This window comes from Silene latifolia, chromosome 1 (genome assembly GCF_048544455.1).
Source record: "Silene latifolia isolate original U9 population chromosome 1, ASM4854445v1, whole genome shotgun sequence".
Classification (NCBI taxonomy): Eukaryota; Viridiplantae; Streptophyta; class Magnoliopsida; order Caryophyllales; family Caryophyllaceae; genus Silene; species Silene latifolia.
Genome location: NC_133526.1, coordinates 37,934 through 57,089, shown reverse-complemented (window position 1 = coordinate 57,089; position 19,156 = coordinate 37,934). Strand labels below are relative to the sequence as shown.

General features: G+C 36.4%; 3 protein-coding genes across 4 annotated transcripts; 1 reads left to right on the top strand and 2 right to left on the bottom strand.

The window, feature by feature from the left end:
* Positions 1 to 1,166: 1,166 nt before the first annotated feature.
* On the bottom strand, positions 1,167 to 8,214 carry LOC141591014 (nuclear cap-binding protein subunit 2-like). Of its 2 annotated transcripts, XM_074411490.1 has the most exons (9): positions 8,058 to 8,214; positions 7,686 to 7,713; positions 6,900 to 7,123; positions 6,177 to 6,315; positions 6,051 to 6,084; positions 3,673 to 3,783; positions 2,002 to 2,058; positions 1,800 to 1,903; positions 1,167 to 1,480 (listed from the first exon to the last, which is right to left on the bottom strand). In XM_074411490.1, the coding sequence occupies exons 2-9, from the start codon at positions 7,701 to 7,703 to the stop codon at positions 1,403 to 1,405; spliced, it is 765 nt and encodes a 254-aa protein (XP_074267591.1). In that variant the 5' UTR covers positions 7,704 to 7,713; positions 8,058 to 8,214; the 3' UTR covers positions 1,167 to 1,402. The 2 variants fall into 2 exon arrangements, with proteins under 2 accessions (XP_074267591.1, XP_074267596.1); XM_074411495.1 differs by lacking the exon at positions 7,686 to 7,713 and having other exon boundaries at positions 8,058 to 8,172.
* Positions 8,215 to 10,223: 2,009 nt separating this feature from the next.
* LOC141590975 (putative protein phosphatase 2C 49) lies at positions 10,224 to 12,431 on the top strand. The gene is made up of 3 exons (XM_074411474.1): positions 10,224 to 10,553; positions 11,127 to 11,551; positions 11,622 to 12,431. Exons 1-3 carry the CDS (start codon positions 10,458 to 10,460, stop codon positions 12,196 to 12,198), a joined length of 1,098 nt encoding a protein of 365 aa, XP_074267575.1. The 5' UTR covers positions 10,224 to 10,457; the 3' UTR covers positions 12,199 to 12,431.
* On the bottom strand, positions 12,411 to 13,565 carry LOC141590987 (short-chain dehydrogenase reductase 3b-like). Its single transcript, XM_074411479.1, has one exon. It carries the CDS (start codon positions 13,474 to 13,476, stop codon positions 12,670 to 12,672), a length of 807 nt encoding a protein of 268 aa, XP_074267580.1. The 5' UTR covers positions 13,477 to 13,565; the 3' UTR covers positions 12,411 to 12,669.
* Between the last annotated feature and the right edge of the window lie 5,591 nt (positions 13,566 to 19,156).

Sequence of the window (19,156 nt, the reverse complement as noted above, 5' to 3'; positions counted from 1 at the left end):
CTTCTCTCTCTTTCTCCAACGAATTAAGCTCTCGTACTCTTGCTCGTAGCACTGCATAGTTCTCCAGTAAAAATGTGCGTATAAGAAATGTGTGTTTAGGCCTATCTATATTCACCTCCACTATGCATTGTCTATGGCTTTCTAATTGTCAATCACAATCATGAATGCCTTTGACTCTTTTGTATTTTCCATCATCATTATTTGAGCATCTCTAAACTTCTACATTTAATTAGCAGTTAGTTTGCAACACCAAATCCTCCATTACTGACTGACTGGATCACTCATTATACTTACTAATCACTCATGTCCTCGACCTCAACCTCAACCCGTGATAAGAGATGGTCATCATTGTGATTACTACTACACAATGACATGCAATCCAAAGTTGGAAATAAAAACACCTTTTTGAATAGTTTGTATGGGAAAAGCAATGGACAAAATTTGATGTTGAGAGTAAATAAGTTAAATCGTATTAGAGTTTAGTATAGACCCTACAAACTTGATTGCACCCAAAAATGTTGGGAATATCTCATAATACATCCATTTCATATGGAGTAGCATTTGACCTATGCATGCATTTCTTATTGTTTTTTCTTCTTTGGTTCGGTGGATGTCGTACCCTTATTCTCTTTCAATCATAACCTGCCTCCGTCTAGGAATAATTTTGAGATCTTTGTCGTCGTGCTTTATTTAGTGCAAGTAACTCCCCTAAAAAATAGACTTACTCATAAATTCATAATGGTGGGGAACGTCCGTTTCGATTTAGAGGTGATGTATGACATGCTCTTTGACAACTAACTATACAGGGAGAACAGGGTTATACATGCATGAGTTGAGCCGACTCGGCAAGGCAAGCCCTCAAAACTGTTTCGCTCAAAGCTCCGCTACAGTTCAATCAACTAATCTCAAGCCCAATCCTATCCAAGCAAAGCACTAGCTCTGTTTAATCATTCAATCTCACGCTCACCTCAATCCTAAATCTGGACTTCATATTTATCCATCCAATGTTCATTCAAGCATCCACTTTTTAGAGAACATCGAGTAGGATCACTGTTTCATGCCACCTTACGAGTTTGAAATAAATGAGCATCTCAGAAGCCTCGCTTCTTGAAAACAGGGGTTACCACCCATGGCAGCCTCGCCAAAATCGAGCGCAGAGTCGGTGATTTTTCCATACAAATATTGAAATAAATTAGCGAATGTACAGAAGTAATTGCTACACATAACATTGCTAGGCCAGTAAGGCCACCACCATAACATTAACCAACCAGATTGGACTTTGGTAAAGCCAGATAATAGAGACTAGAGTACCTTTCAACCGGCGAAGCTTTCTTCAAATCTAAAGCTAAAAACCAATATACCAAACCCAGTGAGAATGGATTTCAGAATCCACCAAGTTCGCTTAAGTGCGCTGCTTCCTGTCATCATCTTCGTCATCTTCATCAGAGTCGCCACTTTCACGGAAACGAGGATTTTTCTCCTGCATTTGTCAATGCGAAAATGCCATTGTGATTATTCATAATTTAACGCACAGGGAAAAATACATGGTTATGTAACAAAACTTGTTGCATTTAATAATTTAGCCCATATCTCCAAGAAATCTACAGAAAAGTTGGAATGGATCAATACTTCAGTAGCTCTACCCTCCCTAGTCAGCCGTGCACTATAACCCTCACTTTCTAAAAAAGAAAAAAAAAACATAGTAGCAGCACTGCTGCTGTGGTCATCATTTATTGGGATTCATAGTGAGTCAAGACAGACACCAGTTAAAAAAAACTTCTGAGATAACTAAAACTCACTGGTCTAGATTCATGATCAGAATTCCTGCGAGGTTCACGGTCAATTCTCTTCGACATTACAGTGGGATGCCGTTCATCCTCCCTATGCCGCTTTCGATGGTAATCTGTCAGTCACAATAAAAGGCGACATTAGGAACAAATAAGAGGATCCTCCTTTTTCGGTTGTAAGACATTGAGGGAAAAATATAAAGACAGTGACTACCTCTACCCTGTCGGTTGTAAGAACCTCCATGACCGTGGCTCCTTTCCTGTCTTCCATCTGCATTAAGATGTCCAAATAAAAAAAAAAACTAAAGCAACTAGCTAAAGCCTTGCTTTTTAAGACATAAAAGCACAGCTAAATTTTATCAATCGAGCACCGTGTTCTAAACTCGAATTGTCAAGGACTAGTCTAATTTGCAGGGTAAATTGTGGAGGAATCTCCTGAATCCTCCTAAAACTCAAAACAGGATCGAATTGCCTTTCACTATAAATTATTTGTTCGAAAGAAAGAGAATTCCCGGTTGTTTGATCTTGATCCTTCAGTGGTACGGAGTCAAATATTAGAAAATGCTATCCATAATGGGCGAACGACGGGAATTGAACCCGCGGAGGAGGCGGCGTGGAAGCTCTGACCGCATGCCCCTCTCTAGGGGTATTTTAGTGATAGGTTCTATAGGAGCCTGGACGATCCTATTTGGTCAAATACCTAGCGACAAACTCCTATGTTCCTCTATTTATTCTGGTGTGGGTGGCAGGCAGGCCTATATTTATTGGGCACATATAGGACAAATTTTTCCAATACCACATTTGTTTTTTTTTATCTTTTCTTTCGTCAAATTAAAGATTCCGCCTCTTGCTTGTTTTTGGTCCAAAGATGAAATTTTCTTTCAAATTCAATAAAATGTCATGGACCCTCCTTTCATGGCCACATATCTTTCCGGCTAAGGCTAATGGAACACTATTGGATCAAATGACAAAGCTCCACCGCTTGTGTGGGCCCCCATCAATTCCTCTGTTATACTAGTAACTGCTAGAGCATTTAGCTGTAAAAGGTTTTAATAGACAACCTTCATTGAGTAACCTGATTAGCAGCATATCAGCCATTACCAAACATAGGGTTCAAAAGGCAAAAGGCACACCGAAGTGACAAGAGTCGGGAGACAAAGGTGCGTACATCATGCACACAAGGCACACTGTTTTGCAAACAAAATTTTATTTTCAATATAATATTTTGTGAAACAATACGACTTTTACGTTTTAAAGATGGTTACCAAGTAAAGAGGTAAAAGTTAGAGATAACAAGGTAAAAGGGAAGAGCATGATAACTGAATTGGAAGGAAAATAAAACGAAAATTGCATAATTGTGCGCTTTGTGAACTGCACCTTGTGTAAAAAGCGCACCTAAGATGCCCCGAGGCATTTTGTATAGTACTTCACCAAGGTTTGCATCTAGGTGCACCTAATGCATGATTTTCAAAACTTAAGTAGCCAAGGATATGAATTATGCTTGCTTCTGTTCAACAGTAGTAATAGACGAAAGTACCTTCAATATTTGTTCGCACAAAACATATCAAAACCAACTTATCACCAAAAAAGCTAATATACTTACTACGTTGCTAGAAGAAAAAGTGTGATTTCTATCATCAGGTCACAGACTCACAGCAGATGACATGTCACATATTAGATCTAACATCTTCAAGATGAGCCTCTAGGCACATTATATACACAAATTCGCAGTCTAGCACGTAGCGAGTTCAATCATATGCATATGCAGAGTGTCGAATTTGACCACATATTAGCACATATTCACAAAACATGCTATGTCACGTGCAGATCCAGGAAATAAAAATCAACAATACAACTGACAGAATTATGATAATACGAGACTTACGGTGTGCAGTCATGACGGGTTGAAAAGCTCCCAGAGAACCAGCACCATAGTCAACAAGGGTCCTCTGAGCCTCTAGTTCTCGTTGGACCAACTTTCCATAACCACCTCTACGTACAACTTGTCAAGGTAATGACTGAAACTATTGTTTCTCAGATCCAATGTTCAACTAAAGCTATATGTTAGTGTCCTTGAAATAGTAGAGAAACTTAGGGGTCGTTTGGTTCAAAACTTAGGAATGGAATGGATTGGAATGAGAAACCATAGGAGTATGGGGTTCCAATTCCATACCTTACAAATCATGTTTGGTTCATTAGAAAAACAAACACAAAGGAATGGAGTTAGAATCCATGGGAAGGAGGTGGGTATGGGATTCCAAGGGGTTGGGGTGGAATTAGAATCCATCGGGATTCTAACTCCATTCCAAAATGCCCCAACCAAACACTGGAATGAATAGAATCCATTCCATTCCAAACGTCCCAACCAAACACCCCCTTAGAGTTCAAAATAAATAATACTACCGGTATGTCACATTCATGGCAAAGGTCCAGTAAAAATGTTGACACACATGTAGCCATGTAGGATATAAGCATCCCAGATTCCCAGCCAAATACCCAGCTATAAATTGAAGCTTTATCCAGAGGCGGAAGGTATTGATTTGGTATGGCTAGTAATGACCATTTCACACATTGACCTGACTTTAGAAAGCAAGGTAGATAAACAACTGTTCCTATGATCACAACAACAACAACAACAACAACATCAGAGCCTTAATCCCAAAATGATTTGGGGTCGGCTGACATGAATCATCCTTTCGAACCGTCTATGGGTGAACGCACGCCTCAAAATGCGAATAAAAAAGGGAAGATAAAAAACAAAAGGGAGAACGAAAATGTAATGGAAAGTCAAGGTGAACTTAGGGGTTTTAAAATCGAATTCCGTCTTTCTTTTATAAAAACTTAAAATTTAAATTGAGAGAAAAGGTTAAAACGATTTTTAAAAACCGAAATAGAGTTAAGGATCCGGAATGAACCAGGTAAAATCCATAAGAAAGTGGTTGTTGAAAAAGTGTGTAATAAAGGAGAGGAAAATAAATAAATTAATTTCTTTAAATTAAATAAATAAAAAAACACTAAAATCAAAAAAAAACATCCAATACTAAAAATCCACATGTATCCCTCCATTGTGCCCTCTCCGTCACCATACTCTCCTCAAGCCCCATAACTCTCATATCATGCTCTATCACTCTCAACCATGTCTGTCTCGGTCTTCCTCTCCCTCTAGGGACCTTTTCTGTTCTCCAAATCTCGAGCCTCCTAATCAAAAGGCGTCCATAGGTCTCCTTCTCACATGGCCAAACCATCTTAGTCGGTTTTCCATCATCTTGTCCTCTATTGGCGCCACTTTTACCTTTTCCCTAATCACCTCATTCCTTAACCGATCTTTCCTTGTATGTCCGCACATCCACCTCAAACATGCGCATCTCCGCCACACTCATCTTTTGAATGTGACAATGTTTCACGGCCCAACACTCGGAGCCGTAAAGTAGGGCAGGCCTAATTGCCGTGCGATAAAATTTTCCCTTTAATCTTTGGGGCATATCTTTATCGCATAGAAACCCTGAAGCACTTGCACAATTATAACATGAGAACAGTTGACGTGAATGTTGTGATAACAGATTGCCATCACGATTTGTGTAAAAGATCCATGCATATTATTTTCCAGTTGGCTAAGGCTGCAGGGAATTTCAAGGACACCAACTTTGTGAAAATTTTCAAGCAACTTGCACAATTATCTCTACTATAAACAAAAGGGCATATGTAGCACACCCTGCAAGCAGCCCCTGATTTCAAACACCCAAATAATAAGATCCATCCCACAACAAAAACTGAAAAGACAAGTGAAAATAGTGTTACAGAAACTGCCAGTCAATCAAACTCAATCAGTTAGGTTATATCTTCTCCTATGTTACTCCGACACTTCACTTAAGTGCCGTGTCGCGTGTCAGACACGACACGACACTTCGACACTTCAATTTAGACCACAAAACAGGAAAATTCACCCCAAATAGCCGTGTCCGACACGCCGACACGTGTCGGCGTGTCTGAGTAACACAGATCTTCTCCATGTCAAAAGCATCTCCTTTTTAGTTAACTACTTGCCCTTCCATTTATATGATTAGGTGGTTGGACCACCAGATGACTATAACGCTTAAACATGACAATCGTTGGACCATCAAACGGGGTATGGAGTGCACAAAAATTGGTCGGACATGCACACATATAACAATACTCACAATTAGACAGGCTTATACAGATGTATACTAAACCTAGTGCAACTAGGCAGATAAACGGAGATGATACTAATCGTCCAAAGGATATCAGGATCATAGTCGGTACGATATTCATCTCGGACCTGAAATAAAGAGACAGCAGAATAAATAACCAAACTACCGACAACTGAGACAAATGCAAAGGGTGAGAGAGCATGCCTAGAAGAATCCACACCTGACCACCACTTCTACCACGCCCCCATTGTCTCCCTTCTTGGAACCCCCAGTCAAAATCCACACGGATAGGACGATCATCAAGAATTGTTCCACTTATATATTTGACAGCATCCTCAGTGTCTTCTCTAGAGTAATACCTTAAAAAGTAATTTTAAGTAATAAGTAATCTCTAGGATAAAAGTGAATCATGTCTTAGTGTCACATGAAACATAAATTGTGCAGCATTCCGAAGGCAGTTAGATATCTAAATCAGTATTCAGTAAGATACTAATAATTACTCGAAGAGCTACTTGTACCACTTATTAACATAAAATACAGAAATTTCACTGACAAACAGAGGCAAGTTCATGAAGATTGACAAAGGTTTCACTTCTTAACATAACATGAATTAAAATATACTGATAGCCGGGATTATTCTGCTGCACTGGTTGACTAACATAAGAGAACGTAAATCAATTCTGACATGGCAGGAACTTAAAAGAAATTGTGAAAAAGTCTCTCTAGTTATGCAGATATCAAAATGCAGCTTTGAAAGGTTATCTCGACGATGTTGAAGTTAGCAGAATATCAGAACATTACAAATGGGAAATAAGCCAATATATTACGGAGTAGTAGTTTAGCAAAAGTAAGAGTGCCAAAGAAAACAGATGGTTTAAATATATGAACAATCATACAAGAGTAGATTCCTGAAGTAACTTCTGAGAAGAGTAATGAGACTTACAATATAAAGCAAAATCCACAAGGAGTTTTTGAGTTCTTATCCAGACCCATGATTATCTTCTTAATCTCTCCAACTCGAGAAAACAGCTCATAAACTTGCTCTTCTGTTGTATAAAATGACATATTCCCAACATACACAGTAATTGAATTCTTCAATGCTTCCTCAAAATCTTCTTGGTTACCAGGAAATCGCCTATCTCGGTAGGCAGATAACTTGTTCAGATCCTAGGTGCAGGTAGAAAATGCACTTGTGATAAGAGTAACTTTTAGCCAGTGTGACACAAGCTACCCATCAAAAATTGCATATAAACATACCCGTACAAACAAACAGACGAGTGTACAAAAAAAACGGTGATATTTGAGGCTCAGCCACTGATATTCCTAAATTCGTATGTGTTGTCTTCCTATATATCGCCAATTTCGGGAACTTGTTGTATATTAGCCGCTATTTTTCAAATGAAATGATTGGTAAATGGTGTATTCGGAAATTATGCAAGTAACAGTGGAAAACGAGGACATGGACAAGTAAGATGGAAAATGTACTCAAAATCCTAATCTCACGGAGAAGAAGTAGTGCGTAATAGATTTGGTGAAAGTTTATAACATTAAGGCCGCATGTATTGTGTTGGTCCCAAAGGTCCTCCTAAATAGAGGTTAAGGATATTATAAGTTTGACACCTAGATCAAAGAGGCCTACTTTCATATCTGTGCAGAAAGTTTTTTAACATAAAAAAAAACTACTAATGAAAAACACGGTTGAATACGGGATGCGGACTTGGTGGCTTACCTTGAATAGTAAAGCCATTACTTATGTCCTGCAAACAAGGCCAATGAGAAGGGTGAAATCAATTAAAATCCCCCAAATCGAAAATGGAAGCGGAATGCAATGCAAATACTCGATACCAACGAATCAATCAATCAATCAATCAACAAATTAAGATATTCAGCATTTCTCAGAGCTTCTAGTAAAAATCAACAAATTGAAAACAAGAGCAGGCTCAACCCAAATTAGGGCACTAACAAGTAACAACTCCTCTACCCTTTTTGTAAATGGAGTTTAACCGTAAAATTAAGGGATATCAAATTTAATTAAGATGATTAAATAAATAAATAAACAGTAACAGAGGTGCAGAGGAAGAGGCAGTCCGTAACAACTGACCTTGACCAAAATAAGAATGTCGTCACCAACCAAGGTCGATACTTCCACAGATGAAGCAATCGCATTCGCATACGTAATTGTTTATGCTCCCTAATTCACTCAATTTCCATTCTCTTTCCCATCCCTAGTTTTTATAACCCAAATACCCATGTAAGGTGATTTGATAGGGTTGGGTTTATTAACTATTTTAAGGTGAATATTTAGTAACTATTTTAATAAGGTTAGAGAAATATTAATTGAATGTGTATTTTTGAGCTATTTTAATATTTAGAACCTCATTAGTTTTTAAATTTATGTGTATTTTTCTGAGCTTTTTAAAGTTTATAAGTTATATTTTAATTTTTTGCCATCAAACTCAAATTTAATTATGCTTATATATAATGTTTTTGAGTTATATTGTAACTTTTTGAACTTAATGTCTAATTGAATAAACTCGGAAACTTTATAGTAAAACTCAAAAAGTTTAAAATAAAACTCAAAAACTTTGTTGTAATGCTCAAAAACTAACCTTTTTGCATCAGATCAACTCGTTCTATAAATACCTAGTAGTATTTGGAATATTATTTTTTGTTTAAGATGGTCTAACTTACACGTCTCACAAAGCCGAATAGAATAGAATTGAAAATGAAAAGAGAGTGTAAGTGGTCTTAGGTCAAGACGATCTTAAGTAAGACTTTCCAGATTTTAAAAATTCGAATCAATAATGTTCGTGATATGTGTTAAGGTTGGACTATAATCCAGTAACTTAAGATATGTTAAGATGATGTAATGTAATCTTACGTAGTTACACGAGGTATAAACTACAATTCCGTCAAAATTGGAAGTTGAAACAATAATGATTGTCAAACAGAATATGGTAGCATTAAAGTTGTTCTAGATTTCTCTTTACACAATAAAGACTAAAACAACATTATTACACATTATACATTTAGCCCATTATTTTAAAATCCGTGCAACGCACGAGCAACAAATTTGTAAATAATATTCGTGATATGTGTTAAGTTTGAACTATCATCCAGTAACTTAAGACATGTTAAGTTACAATCATTTTTTCACTATTATCTTAAATTGATTAGTTTTCTAAATTTTTCATAATACAATTATTAAATAATGTAGTGCATAGCGAATTCATAAAAATATATTTCTAATGTCGTTTACCTTTTTTCCCCACTTTTACCAATTGTGAATCCTGAGGTTACTCGATTTAGCATCAAAACGGGAGCCACTATCATGTTTCAATTTCATTTACATGTTTACGTTTTTAGCATTGCTTTTGACGTATTTTTTTCCCCTTTTATCTCGGAGATGAGAACCTCGAATGTATAAAAATAAAGTCAAAGCCTCAAAATATCTTTTAGGTTGACATGATTCGGCTTCATTTACATATTCATGTTTACTTTTTAGTTTAGTCCTTCGTATATATAGCTTAGTTTGAATTGCTAACTCCATAAAATTATTATTTTAAATGAGCTCACTATAAGGATGCAACCAATAAAAAAGTAATGGTCAACTTTCTAAAATTGGGATCTTACTCCCTCCATTCAACTCCACTCTACCACTTTGTTTTTTCACGTTTGGCAACACGTGTTTTACGTTGTAAATATCGTTAGCTAATATTTGCAAAAATTATAAAAGATATATATTTTTAATGTACTCGTATAGACGAATCAAACAAGATCCTACATGAATATATTTTTACTTAGATTTATAAGTTTATCTCAAAAGTTCCGATCTTTAACCAAATTCTTGTATATTTACAGAGAATATAGTTATAATAATAATCTATCTAATTTACATTTACATAGGAGTAATATATTATGAATTTTTTGAAATTTAATGGATAGGTGTTAGGCGGGATAATTAACTTTGAAATCTGAGATTGTTTGGGAGAATTTAATTTGGAAAGTTTCCAAAATTATTTCAATCTGATGTCAGACCAATTTGAGATACATTTCCTTAAAAAAGGAAAATTCCAGATATACCCCCAGAAAAAGGGGAGAGAAGACCCGGAAGATACTAGATGAAAAGAGGAGTGCGCGTAAGAAGTAAGAAGAGCGGGGGGTAAGTAAGGGTAAAAAAGGAAAAGGAAGAGAAAGTAAATGGCATAGAGGGAAGACACGCGTATAAAAAGAGCCCATACGGCCGCCATATAAAGAGTAGTACTTGGTATATAAAAGGGGGTATTACTTGGCTGTTTTCCAATTTTACAATTACAATTACAAAGCTCTCCTTATAAACACAAACTCAACGACCACAAACAAATACTCAGAAATCACAAATAATAATTTCCATCAATCCTTCCTTTGATTTGATTCGATTCAATTCAATTCAATTCCAAATTAGGGTTTAATTGTGTGTGTTGATTGCAATTAGGGTTTGCTTTTTGTGTTATTGAATTGAATGATGGGTGCGGAAGCTGAAGTCGTTTGTCCAACAACAACAACAACAACAACAACCCTTCATAATATAGATGCTCTCATTGCATGCTCTCAATTTGTAAGTTTCTTTTCTTCCAATTCAATTCAATTCTTTTTATTTGATTTGGTTACTTGTTCATAGATTCCTGATTTCTGTAATTCACAAATCGATTCAATCAGGGTTTAGGCTAATTTGACGTGTTTGTAAATCCCCTTTTGTTTGTATAATAATTGTATCACATAGATAGATAGATTAGATAGATGCTTAATGTATAATGAATGGATAAATTGAGGGGTGAATAATAGTAGTGTATTTGCGTTAAGATTTTGTTGATTCAACCTCCTCCTTCTCCTCTTCTAACTTTGTTGCTTGTAACCGACCACATCATTTTGTTGATTACAAACCAGGCCTTAATTTGAAGCTGCCCGCAATCGGATTGCAAACTTGAAGCCTTAATTTTGATGCTTTCTAGTTTAATGTTTGCCTTAAACTTACTTGTTTTAAAGCAACCAACCTTATTACTAGATGATTTGGTTTATTCATACTCTGCTAATCCAATGTTTCTCTTTCCCAACATAACATCCTCATAATGTCTCTCTTTCTCCTTACACTAATACTTGCCATTCTCATATATTGTCTCCCTCTTTTCAGGTCAAGAAAACCTCAGATGCTGTTTCAGACAACTCTCCTTTGCTGCACTTTGTCCCAACTATTCGCTCTGGAAGTTTTGCTGACATCGGCCCACGTCGTTGTATGGAGGATGAGCATATTTTGATTGATGATCTTTCCATGCATCTCCCATCTCTCTTTCCCTGTCCCAAGCCCAGTGCTTTCTACGGGGTCTTTGATGGCCATGGAGGTCCAGAAGCAGCAGCATATGTTTCCCAAAATATGACTAGACTCTTTTTTCAAGATTCCGGTTTTCTGGAATCATCCGAACTAGAGAACATACTTGATCAAGGGGTTGAGAATTGCCTTCGCAGAGCATTTCAACTAGCCGACCTAGCCCTAGCTGAGGATTGCACCATCAGCACCTCTACAGGAACAACTGCTCTTACTGCTTTGCTATTAGGAAGGTATGAATGCGTGATTTTGTTTGTCTTTTATTTGTTTTTCTGTTTCTAATTTTATCTTTGCTCACTCCAGGGTCTTGGTGGTCGCTAATGCTGGGGATTGCCGAGCTGTTCTATGTCGGAAAGGAGAAGCGATTGATATGTCTAAAGACCACAGACCTACATGCCCATCTGAGAAGAGAAGAGTGGAAGAAGCAGGAGGATATGTGGAGGATGGATATGTAAATGGAGTACTGTCAGTGTCAAGGGCTTTGGGGGACTGGGACTTGAAACTGCCCAAGGGATCGACATCTCCCCTAATCGCGGAACCAGAGGTTAAACAGGTTATTCTGACGGAAGAGGACGAATTCCTAATAATAGGGTGTGATGGAGTCTGGGATGTGATGTCAAGCCAGCAAGCAGTGAGCATAGTGAGGCGAGGATTGAGACGACACAATGACCCAGAGCAATGTGCAAAGGAGGTTGTTAGAGAGGCCTTAAGGCTCAACACTTATGACAACCTCACAGTAGTGGTGGTCTGTTTTTCATCCCCGAGGAGTTATGAAGAAGATCAGGCGACAGTGTGGAGACCACGCAGATTCAAGTGTAGACTCTCTTCAGATACGTTGACTACTCTGCAGAAGTTGCTGGATGGAAGTGATGGTCACTAGTTTTGTGTATCCAGGCAAACTTATGTATGTCTTGTTACTTCATTTAGCTGCTGCTCCTGTACAAGTGTTAGAAATAGCAGCTTACAGTTTTGTTAGGTTTCATCTTCCATTATTTACTGTATGCGTCAGGAGGCCGATTTGTTTGTAAATACAAGAATTTGGACACCCATTCATTATTATAGGGACCATCATTCATAATATTTGTAATTACATTTGTATGTGATTACTTCAAATTGATCCGTCTCTTTTTTAAATTAAATAAGCTGTTATTATATTGTTGAGAAGAGCTAGTGCGAACATGAAACTAGTAAATAAGAGCCCTCCATCAAGAAATAAAAAACCGAAAAACAGAGTAAATAAGATGCGGTTCATAAAACTGATGATGCAGTTGGATATTTGGACTGCAAATGCTATGAAGGGTAGAATACCAGGTGGGGGTAGGGGGTGGGGGAGATAAGGAAGGGTGTATGACTAGGGAGCTTGGGTGGTAGTAGAGACAGTTGGAGCATGATTGCCGACAGTGAAGCCACCGTCGACAACAAGATTGTGGCCGCTAATGTAGGCAGATTCATCAGAAGCGAAGAAGAGAGCGGCTTCAGCAATATGGCGTGGCTTTAGGACAATTCCCTTAAGACAAGCTATTCCAGTTACGGCTTGTTCAAGCTGAGCTGGCTCCAGATTGTAGGCCTTGCAAGGCAAGGGTGTGCTGACTCCGGAGGGAGAGATGCAGTTGACACGAATCCCATGGACTCCCAGCTCACTGCTTGCAGAGCGCACGATACCCAGCACGGCATGCTTGGAGGCAGTGTAGGAGAGGGGACCGACACCCCCAAGGCAGGAGGCGACACTAGCAGTGCAGATGATGGAGCCGCGAATGCTGCGGGACACCATGGCTCGGGCAGCATGCTTGATGGTAGCAGCAACCCCGCGGACGTTGGTGGCGAAGGTGCGGTCAAAGAGGGACAAATCGAGATCCAAAACGGGAGCAAGAGGGCCCATGATGCCGGCATTGCTGAACAAGATGTCAAGGGTGCCGTATTTAAGCAAAGTAAAGTTGACAGCAGCTTCGACTTGGGACTCATCAGTGACGTCGCAGTGGAAGAAGCAAGCCTTGTGGACGCCAATGGAGTCAACCACAGCGTGAGCAAGTGAATCTTGGATATCTGCTACTACAACCACAGCACCCTTCTCTGCAAATAGCCTGGCCGTCTCCTCGCCGATACCGCTGGCAGCTCCTGTTATCAAGGCTACCTTCCCTTGTAATCTGTCTTGTGACATTCTTTGTGTTTATGTTTTATTTTTATTTTGAAAGATTATTATTATTAATAAAGTGATAATAGAGAAAGATGATGATGATGATATATTGGTTATGTGTTACAAAGGGTGCCAATGTTTGGATATATATATACCACAACAAGTCTTACGAAACAGAATGCGGCAAACTTGGCATCATACAGAGTATTTGATAACTAACAAGCATGTGACTTGTTCAAAAGAGATGACATTATATATATATATATATATGGGAAATGATAAATAAGGGCTGTATTTAAGGAGTCATAAAAGGAAATAAATCCTTAATAATGTATTAATTACATTGATTAATGTGTAATCTAATTCTTAATTCCTAAGTTAATACCTTATATAGAAGGTATTAAATGCTTAAATACAGCCTTTTTAATCCTCACTTCCCAATTCCCATTGCTATCTTGCAATTTCGAAGCAAGTCTTCTTTTTTTCTCTCATTTACATTCCACATTTCCACCTAAAATATACTACTACTACTTAAATTAATGAGATGCTTAAATTACTGCACACCGTATTTCCACTTTACACAAGACTTGCAAGTTGCAATGTATTTTCAAAATGACCAAACTCCAATATTGTGCCTTGTTTCTTGTTAGGTTCTTCAAGAACATGGTTAATAGAGCCAATTAATTAATTAATTAAGGGTAATAAGCATTAAATACCTTTTAATTTGGGTATTAATTTAGGAATTAAGAACTAAATTAGGATGTGTTTGGTTCACGCGTGGGTATAGGTTTGGAATCGGGAATCATACCTGGGTGTTATCGGGTTGGAACTTGATACCTCATACCTTGTGTTTGATTCAATTTTGAGGGGTATGGGGTTAGAAATTAATCAAAGCTAAAAACTCTTCAAAATACAATATTTTTAATAAAAATTTTTATACTATTAAATCATGTAGAGAAAATTTAATCAAATATAAAATGATTTTTTTACAATTGTTTTTATCATTTTTTAATATTTGTAATTTGATACCATGGGTATCAATCTCATACCCACCCCTCTCCCTGGGTATGAGAAACACATACCTCATGGGTTTAAGGTATGGATATGAAACCTTCAATTTTGTCAAACAAACACATGGTATGGGTTTGGTTCATTCCAAACTCATACCTTATACCTATATTGGTGAACCAAACACACCCTTACACATTAACCAATACAATTAATGCATATATTAAGAATTTATTTATTTTTTTGGTTTCTTAAATACAACCCAGTGGATTGTATTTAGCATTACCCATTAATTAATTAAAATTAATGGTGATGCATGCATAGTTGGAGACTAACGACTTTTTTGAGAGCAAATGAGCCGTTATGAGATCCTTGTTATTGGCAGAAGTATGCGATTTTTCACATGGGCAAGGCTTGGCTAGCTCAGTTCTCAAAGGTGTCAACATATGACGGTGTGTCATAAATATTAATTACACCTTCGTCAAAGATTGTTCCCTAAACTCAAAACGTAAGAGAACACGCAACCATACAAAAATACAAAATCACACAAACGTTGACATTAATTGCTTTCAATCAAATAAGTCGCATAAAATGTTGAAACTACATGTACACCCATTTTGAATACCAATTGGTCTCCCTTGTGACGGGTTATCATTTGTGGCGGATATTTTGTGAGTTAAAATGGTAACAAAATGGGTTAGTGGAGAAAGGGGACCACATAAATAGTGTTGCAGAGAGAGAAAAAGTGGGTACTTTGTGAGGTAAAATGGTATCCGTCACTCAAGAGTGACGGATATTGATGGTCACAAATGAGATTTTGTGTTTGAATACTTTGGCTCCAGATGAAATAGTCCATCTGAAATGGTTGGAATTTTTAGAATAAATTTAATTCATTTTAGTGTTTGGTTGTAGGTTTTTGGAATGGAGTTAGATATCAAAGGATTCTAACTCCATTCCAACTCCTTCAAATCTCATACCCCTGTTTTCACTCAAGTTTCTAACTCCATTTTATATTATTACCACCTCTATATCCATTCCAAGGTCGAACCAAACACTTATGAGCAAGTATGAGATTTTAACTAATATGATTATGGTATCACAATTCATTCCATACTATTCCAATACTTCCAACCAAACGATCCTTAATGTTTAAGAATATACAATAGAAATTAAAAAGTAAAAGTGAAAAATGAATTGACATTATTTTAAATAACAATTCCTTCATTTTCTTTAAATAGTTCATTTTTCTTTGTTGAGGCTTGAGAAGGAGTTGAGGAAATAAAAATTTTATTGGGTACATTTCTTTTGGAACATTGTTTTTGTATGTGTGTGGACCCGTAAAGAAATCTATAAATATTATTAAAAGGCTAGACATTAAATGCCACGTAGACAAATGTGACATGGCAACAATTAAATGTGACGTGGCAAAATGTAGTCCACGTGGAAAGACTAGCATAGTAGTACACATGAAAAAAAATTATCAATTTTACATTTAAAAGTTACTCTCATAATTAAGGTAAAAAACTAAATTTAGATAATTTAAATTTCATAGGATAATTTTTAAACCACTCTCATGCAAAGTGGATTTAATAATAATAATAATAATCTATAAATCTATAAATATAATTAAAAAGTAAGTCAAACTATCAATCATCAACTATATGTCTTATTTTAATTTCATAAGATAATTTATAAATCACTCTCATGCAAACCTTTTACATTACATTTCTCCTTACTCCATATTTATGTATGTAAAATCAATAACTCTATAGTCTAAATACAAAATCTATATATCTAACTTAAAGGCATGCTAAATTACCTATCATAATCAACATGTCATATCTATACAATAATATAAAAAGGCTACCTTAGAGCATATGTATAAGACATGCGACAGCGTAGAATCACTACGAAACTTTCATTTGATAATATGTGACTAATTAATAATATTCATTCATAAAATTAAGATAGAATACTTATTATCACGTTTATGACCCCTTATTCATCTCTAACTCTTCATTTTCTCTTTAGGTCTTCATTTCTTTTTTGGTGATTCTTTTCTCCCCCTAAAATTTAACTCCTTATTTGATGCTAAGTTAATATAAGTAAAGTCTTTAAAATAAGCACTTTTATTTTTTACCTTCTTTTTCTAACCTTTTGGCATATTCATATGTTATTAAAACTTTCCGTTGCATATAATTTTTATTAATCATTTGCATTTGTGAAAAAAATAAAGTTATATCATACATAAGATTTGTGTTTTATTTGGTATTGTTTAAATAACTTTTATTGATGGCAATTTGTATTTCTCACCTTGATTTATTTTTGCAGATGGAATGGTACAATTTTCTTATTATTGTAAAGTTGGATTGTGCAGTTAATTATGTTATACATAAGGTATGTTCTACGAGTTTTGTTTGTGTAATTTATATAAGCTTATTGTAAAATGCACAGTTTTTGTAATTTATCCACTAATATCGCTTTGTGGTAGATTTATTTTATACTATCTTTATGTAAACCCTCTTACAAGATTAATTGAATTATCGTTAAATGTATGTTTGTTTCTTATTCTATTTTTGTAGGTGATGCTTCCTTTGTCTTTTCATAATATTAACATAGTATGTTAAAAAAAAAACTACACGGAAAATGGGTAGGCAACAGAAGGATTTTGTTGAACAAAAACTTGATATCCGTCCTTGAACCATGTTCTAATAAATAATAATATCTATACTATATAACTAAAAGGTTAGGCAAAAACAATTAAGTTTATTCCACATGTCACTAGCAATTAATTTAATTCCACATAGGATTAGCAATCAATTTACTTTCTATTCATTTTAATTATTTATTTAATTTATTTATTAATTATCAAGCAAAAAAAAAAGTAGAAAAAGGAGTAGCAAAGAAACGGAAAAGCAAAAAAATGACAAAAAAAAAGAGTAGTTTATTATTCACATTTCACACAACCTCATCCAATTTCACTTCCAATTCCACCGACACCAAAATACCAACTTCACTCCCTTCCTATTATCTATCTATCTATTATACAATTTGCTTAAAACACTACATAAACCATTTATTAGGTCCTGTTTGGTAAACAGCTGATTAATTTCAGCATAAGCAGATTGCAAAAGCAGATTATAAATGACAGATTTTATCAGAGGGTTGACTAGCATATTATAATTAGCAGAAATGATTTGAGTGTTTGGTAATTGTCAGATTACGATTAGTAGATTGTTAGTTTTCTTTGTAAAATGGAGAAAAATTTTCTATTTTACAATATGCTAACCAATATGCTGGGGTAAGCAGCATATTGTAAAACAGCATATTGACCCCAAATATGTTGTTTACCAAACACTAAAATTAGCATATTGATTGGTCAAACATGCTAAAAGCCTTGAATATGCTAAAATTTGGCCAATATGCTGTTTACCAAACAGCGCCTTAATTTTATTTCACATGACATTTCTAACATTTAACTTTAATCCACGTGACATTTTTTTAATCCATTAATCCAGAAAATATTACTCCCTCCGTCCCGGTCATTTGTTGTCCTTTTCCATTTTGGGGTGTCTCAATCATTTGTTTTCCTTTCTATTTTAAGATTGAATTTGATGAGTAATTTGATCATTCCCACTCAATTTATTCCACTTGTCATTTAGTCATTGGCCCTCTCCCATTTCCTTGGTCTTTGTGCCAAAAGCAAAGGACAACAAATGACCGGGACGGAGGGAGTACATTATTATTAATTATAATTAAAAGGGTAAAGTTAAACAAAGGCTACCTATGTAACACCCCCATACTCCAAGTGCCTTACCAGGACCACTCAGGTATAAGGATGCCACCATCTCGGTTACCCGAGGCATGATAATCATAAGACAATGAAGAAACATACTTTATTAAATAAGTTTAAGTGATTACATTATAAAACCAAAGCTAACAAAAGGAATTACAAGGTTCTCATACGGTCTCTGACTAAAACTATCAAAGCTACTAGACTTCGTCGGACACGGCGGAAGACTTCTAAGCGCCACGTGATGACTCATCCCGGCCTATCCCATACGCGTCATATCACACCTGCTCAATAAGCGCTCACCACCCCGAATGGATCACCACGATTTTAAAACATTTAAACGGGTCAAGATACTAATCACACAATTCAATACATATATCAACAATAAGATAAACAGACAAATTTGAATCACACACACACACACACACACACACCACCAACTCCCATCGTCTCAAATCGACCGTCCTTTGGACCATTACGCGATGGGGGACGCGGCCGTTCCCACCTAAGCCCCGCTCATCGTACGAGCGATAACCCTGTCCATTAATGTGCACATCCCCTTTCGTGGCGGGTTCCACGAAGGGCGAAACTAGGGCGTGAGATCACTCCCGCAAGTGACCCCACTCAGCCGAGAACGCATCTCGAGAACCATCAACAAACACAACCACAATCACAAACACAATTACAATTACAATCATCATATCAATCACTAACTACAGCACATCACCAATATCCCATTATGGGACTAATACTGAGTAGGAAATCCTACCTGGATAGCACAACACGCAGACGGTATCTCAATTTGTCTCAAAACGCCTCTTCTATGAACTCTCCTCCTACCATACAACACATAGATACTACTATTCAATTACTATTCATAAAAACCCCCAATTCCTAAATTAG

What these genes read in the sequence shown, in the direction of transcription:
- LOC141591014 (XM_074411490.1), bottom strand. An exon ending in TGTGGATTTTGCTTTATATT is followed by an intron (nt 6,316 to 6,899) that starts GTAAGTCTCATT and finishes TTACTTTTTAAG; the next exon opens with GTATTACTCTAGAGAAGACA. An exon ending in ACCCGTCATGACTGCACACC is followed by an intron (nt 2,059 to 3,672) that starts GTAAGTCTCGTA and finishes ATCTTAATGCAG; the next exon opens with ATGGAAGACAGGAAAGGAGC.
- LOC141590975 (XM_074411474.1), top strand. Translation starts at nt 10,458, where the DNA reads ATGATGGGTGCGGAAGCTGAAGTCGTTTGTCCAACAACAACAACAACA. An exon ending in TCATTGCATGCTCTCAATTT is followed by an intron (nt 10,554 to 11,126) that starts GTAAGTTTCTTT and finishes CCCTCTTTTCAG; the next exon opens with GTCAAGAAAACCTCAGATGC. An exon ending in ACTGCTTTGCTATTAGGAAG is followed by an intron (nt 11,552 to 11,621) that starts GTATGAATGCGT and finishes TGCTCACTCCAG; the next exon opens with GGTCTTGGTGGTCGCTAATG.
- LOC141590987 (XM_074411479.1), bottom strand. Translation starts at nt 13,476, where the DNA reads ATGTCACAAGACAGATTACAAGGGAAGGTAGCCTTGATAACAGGAGCT.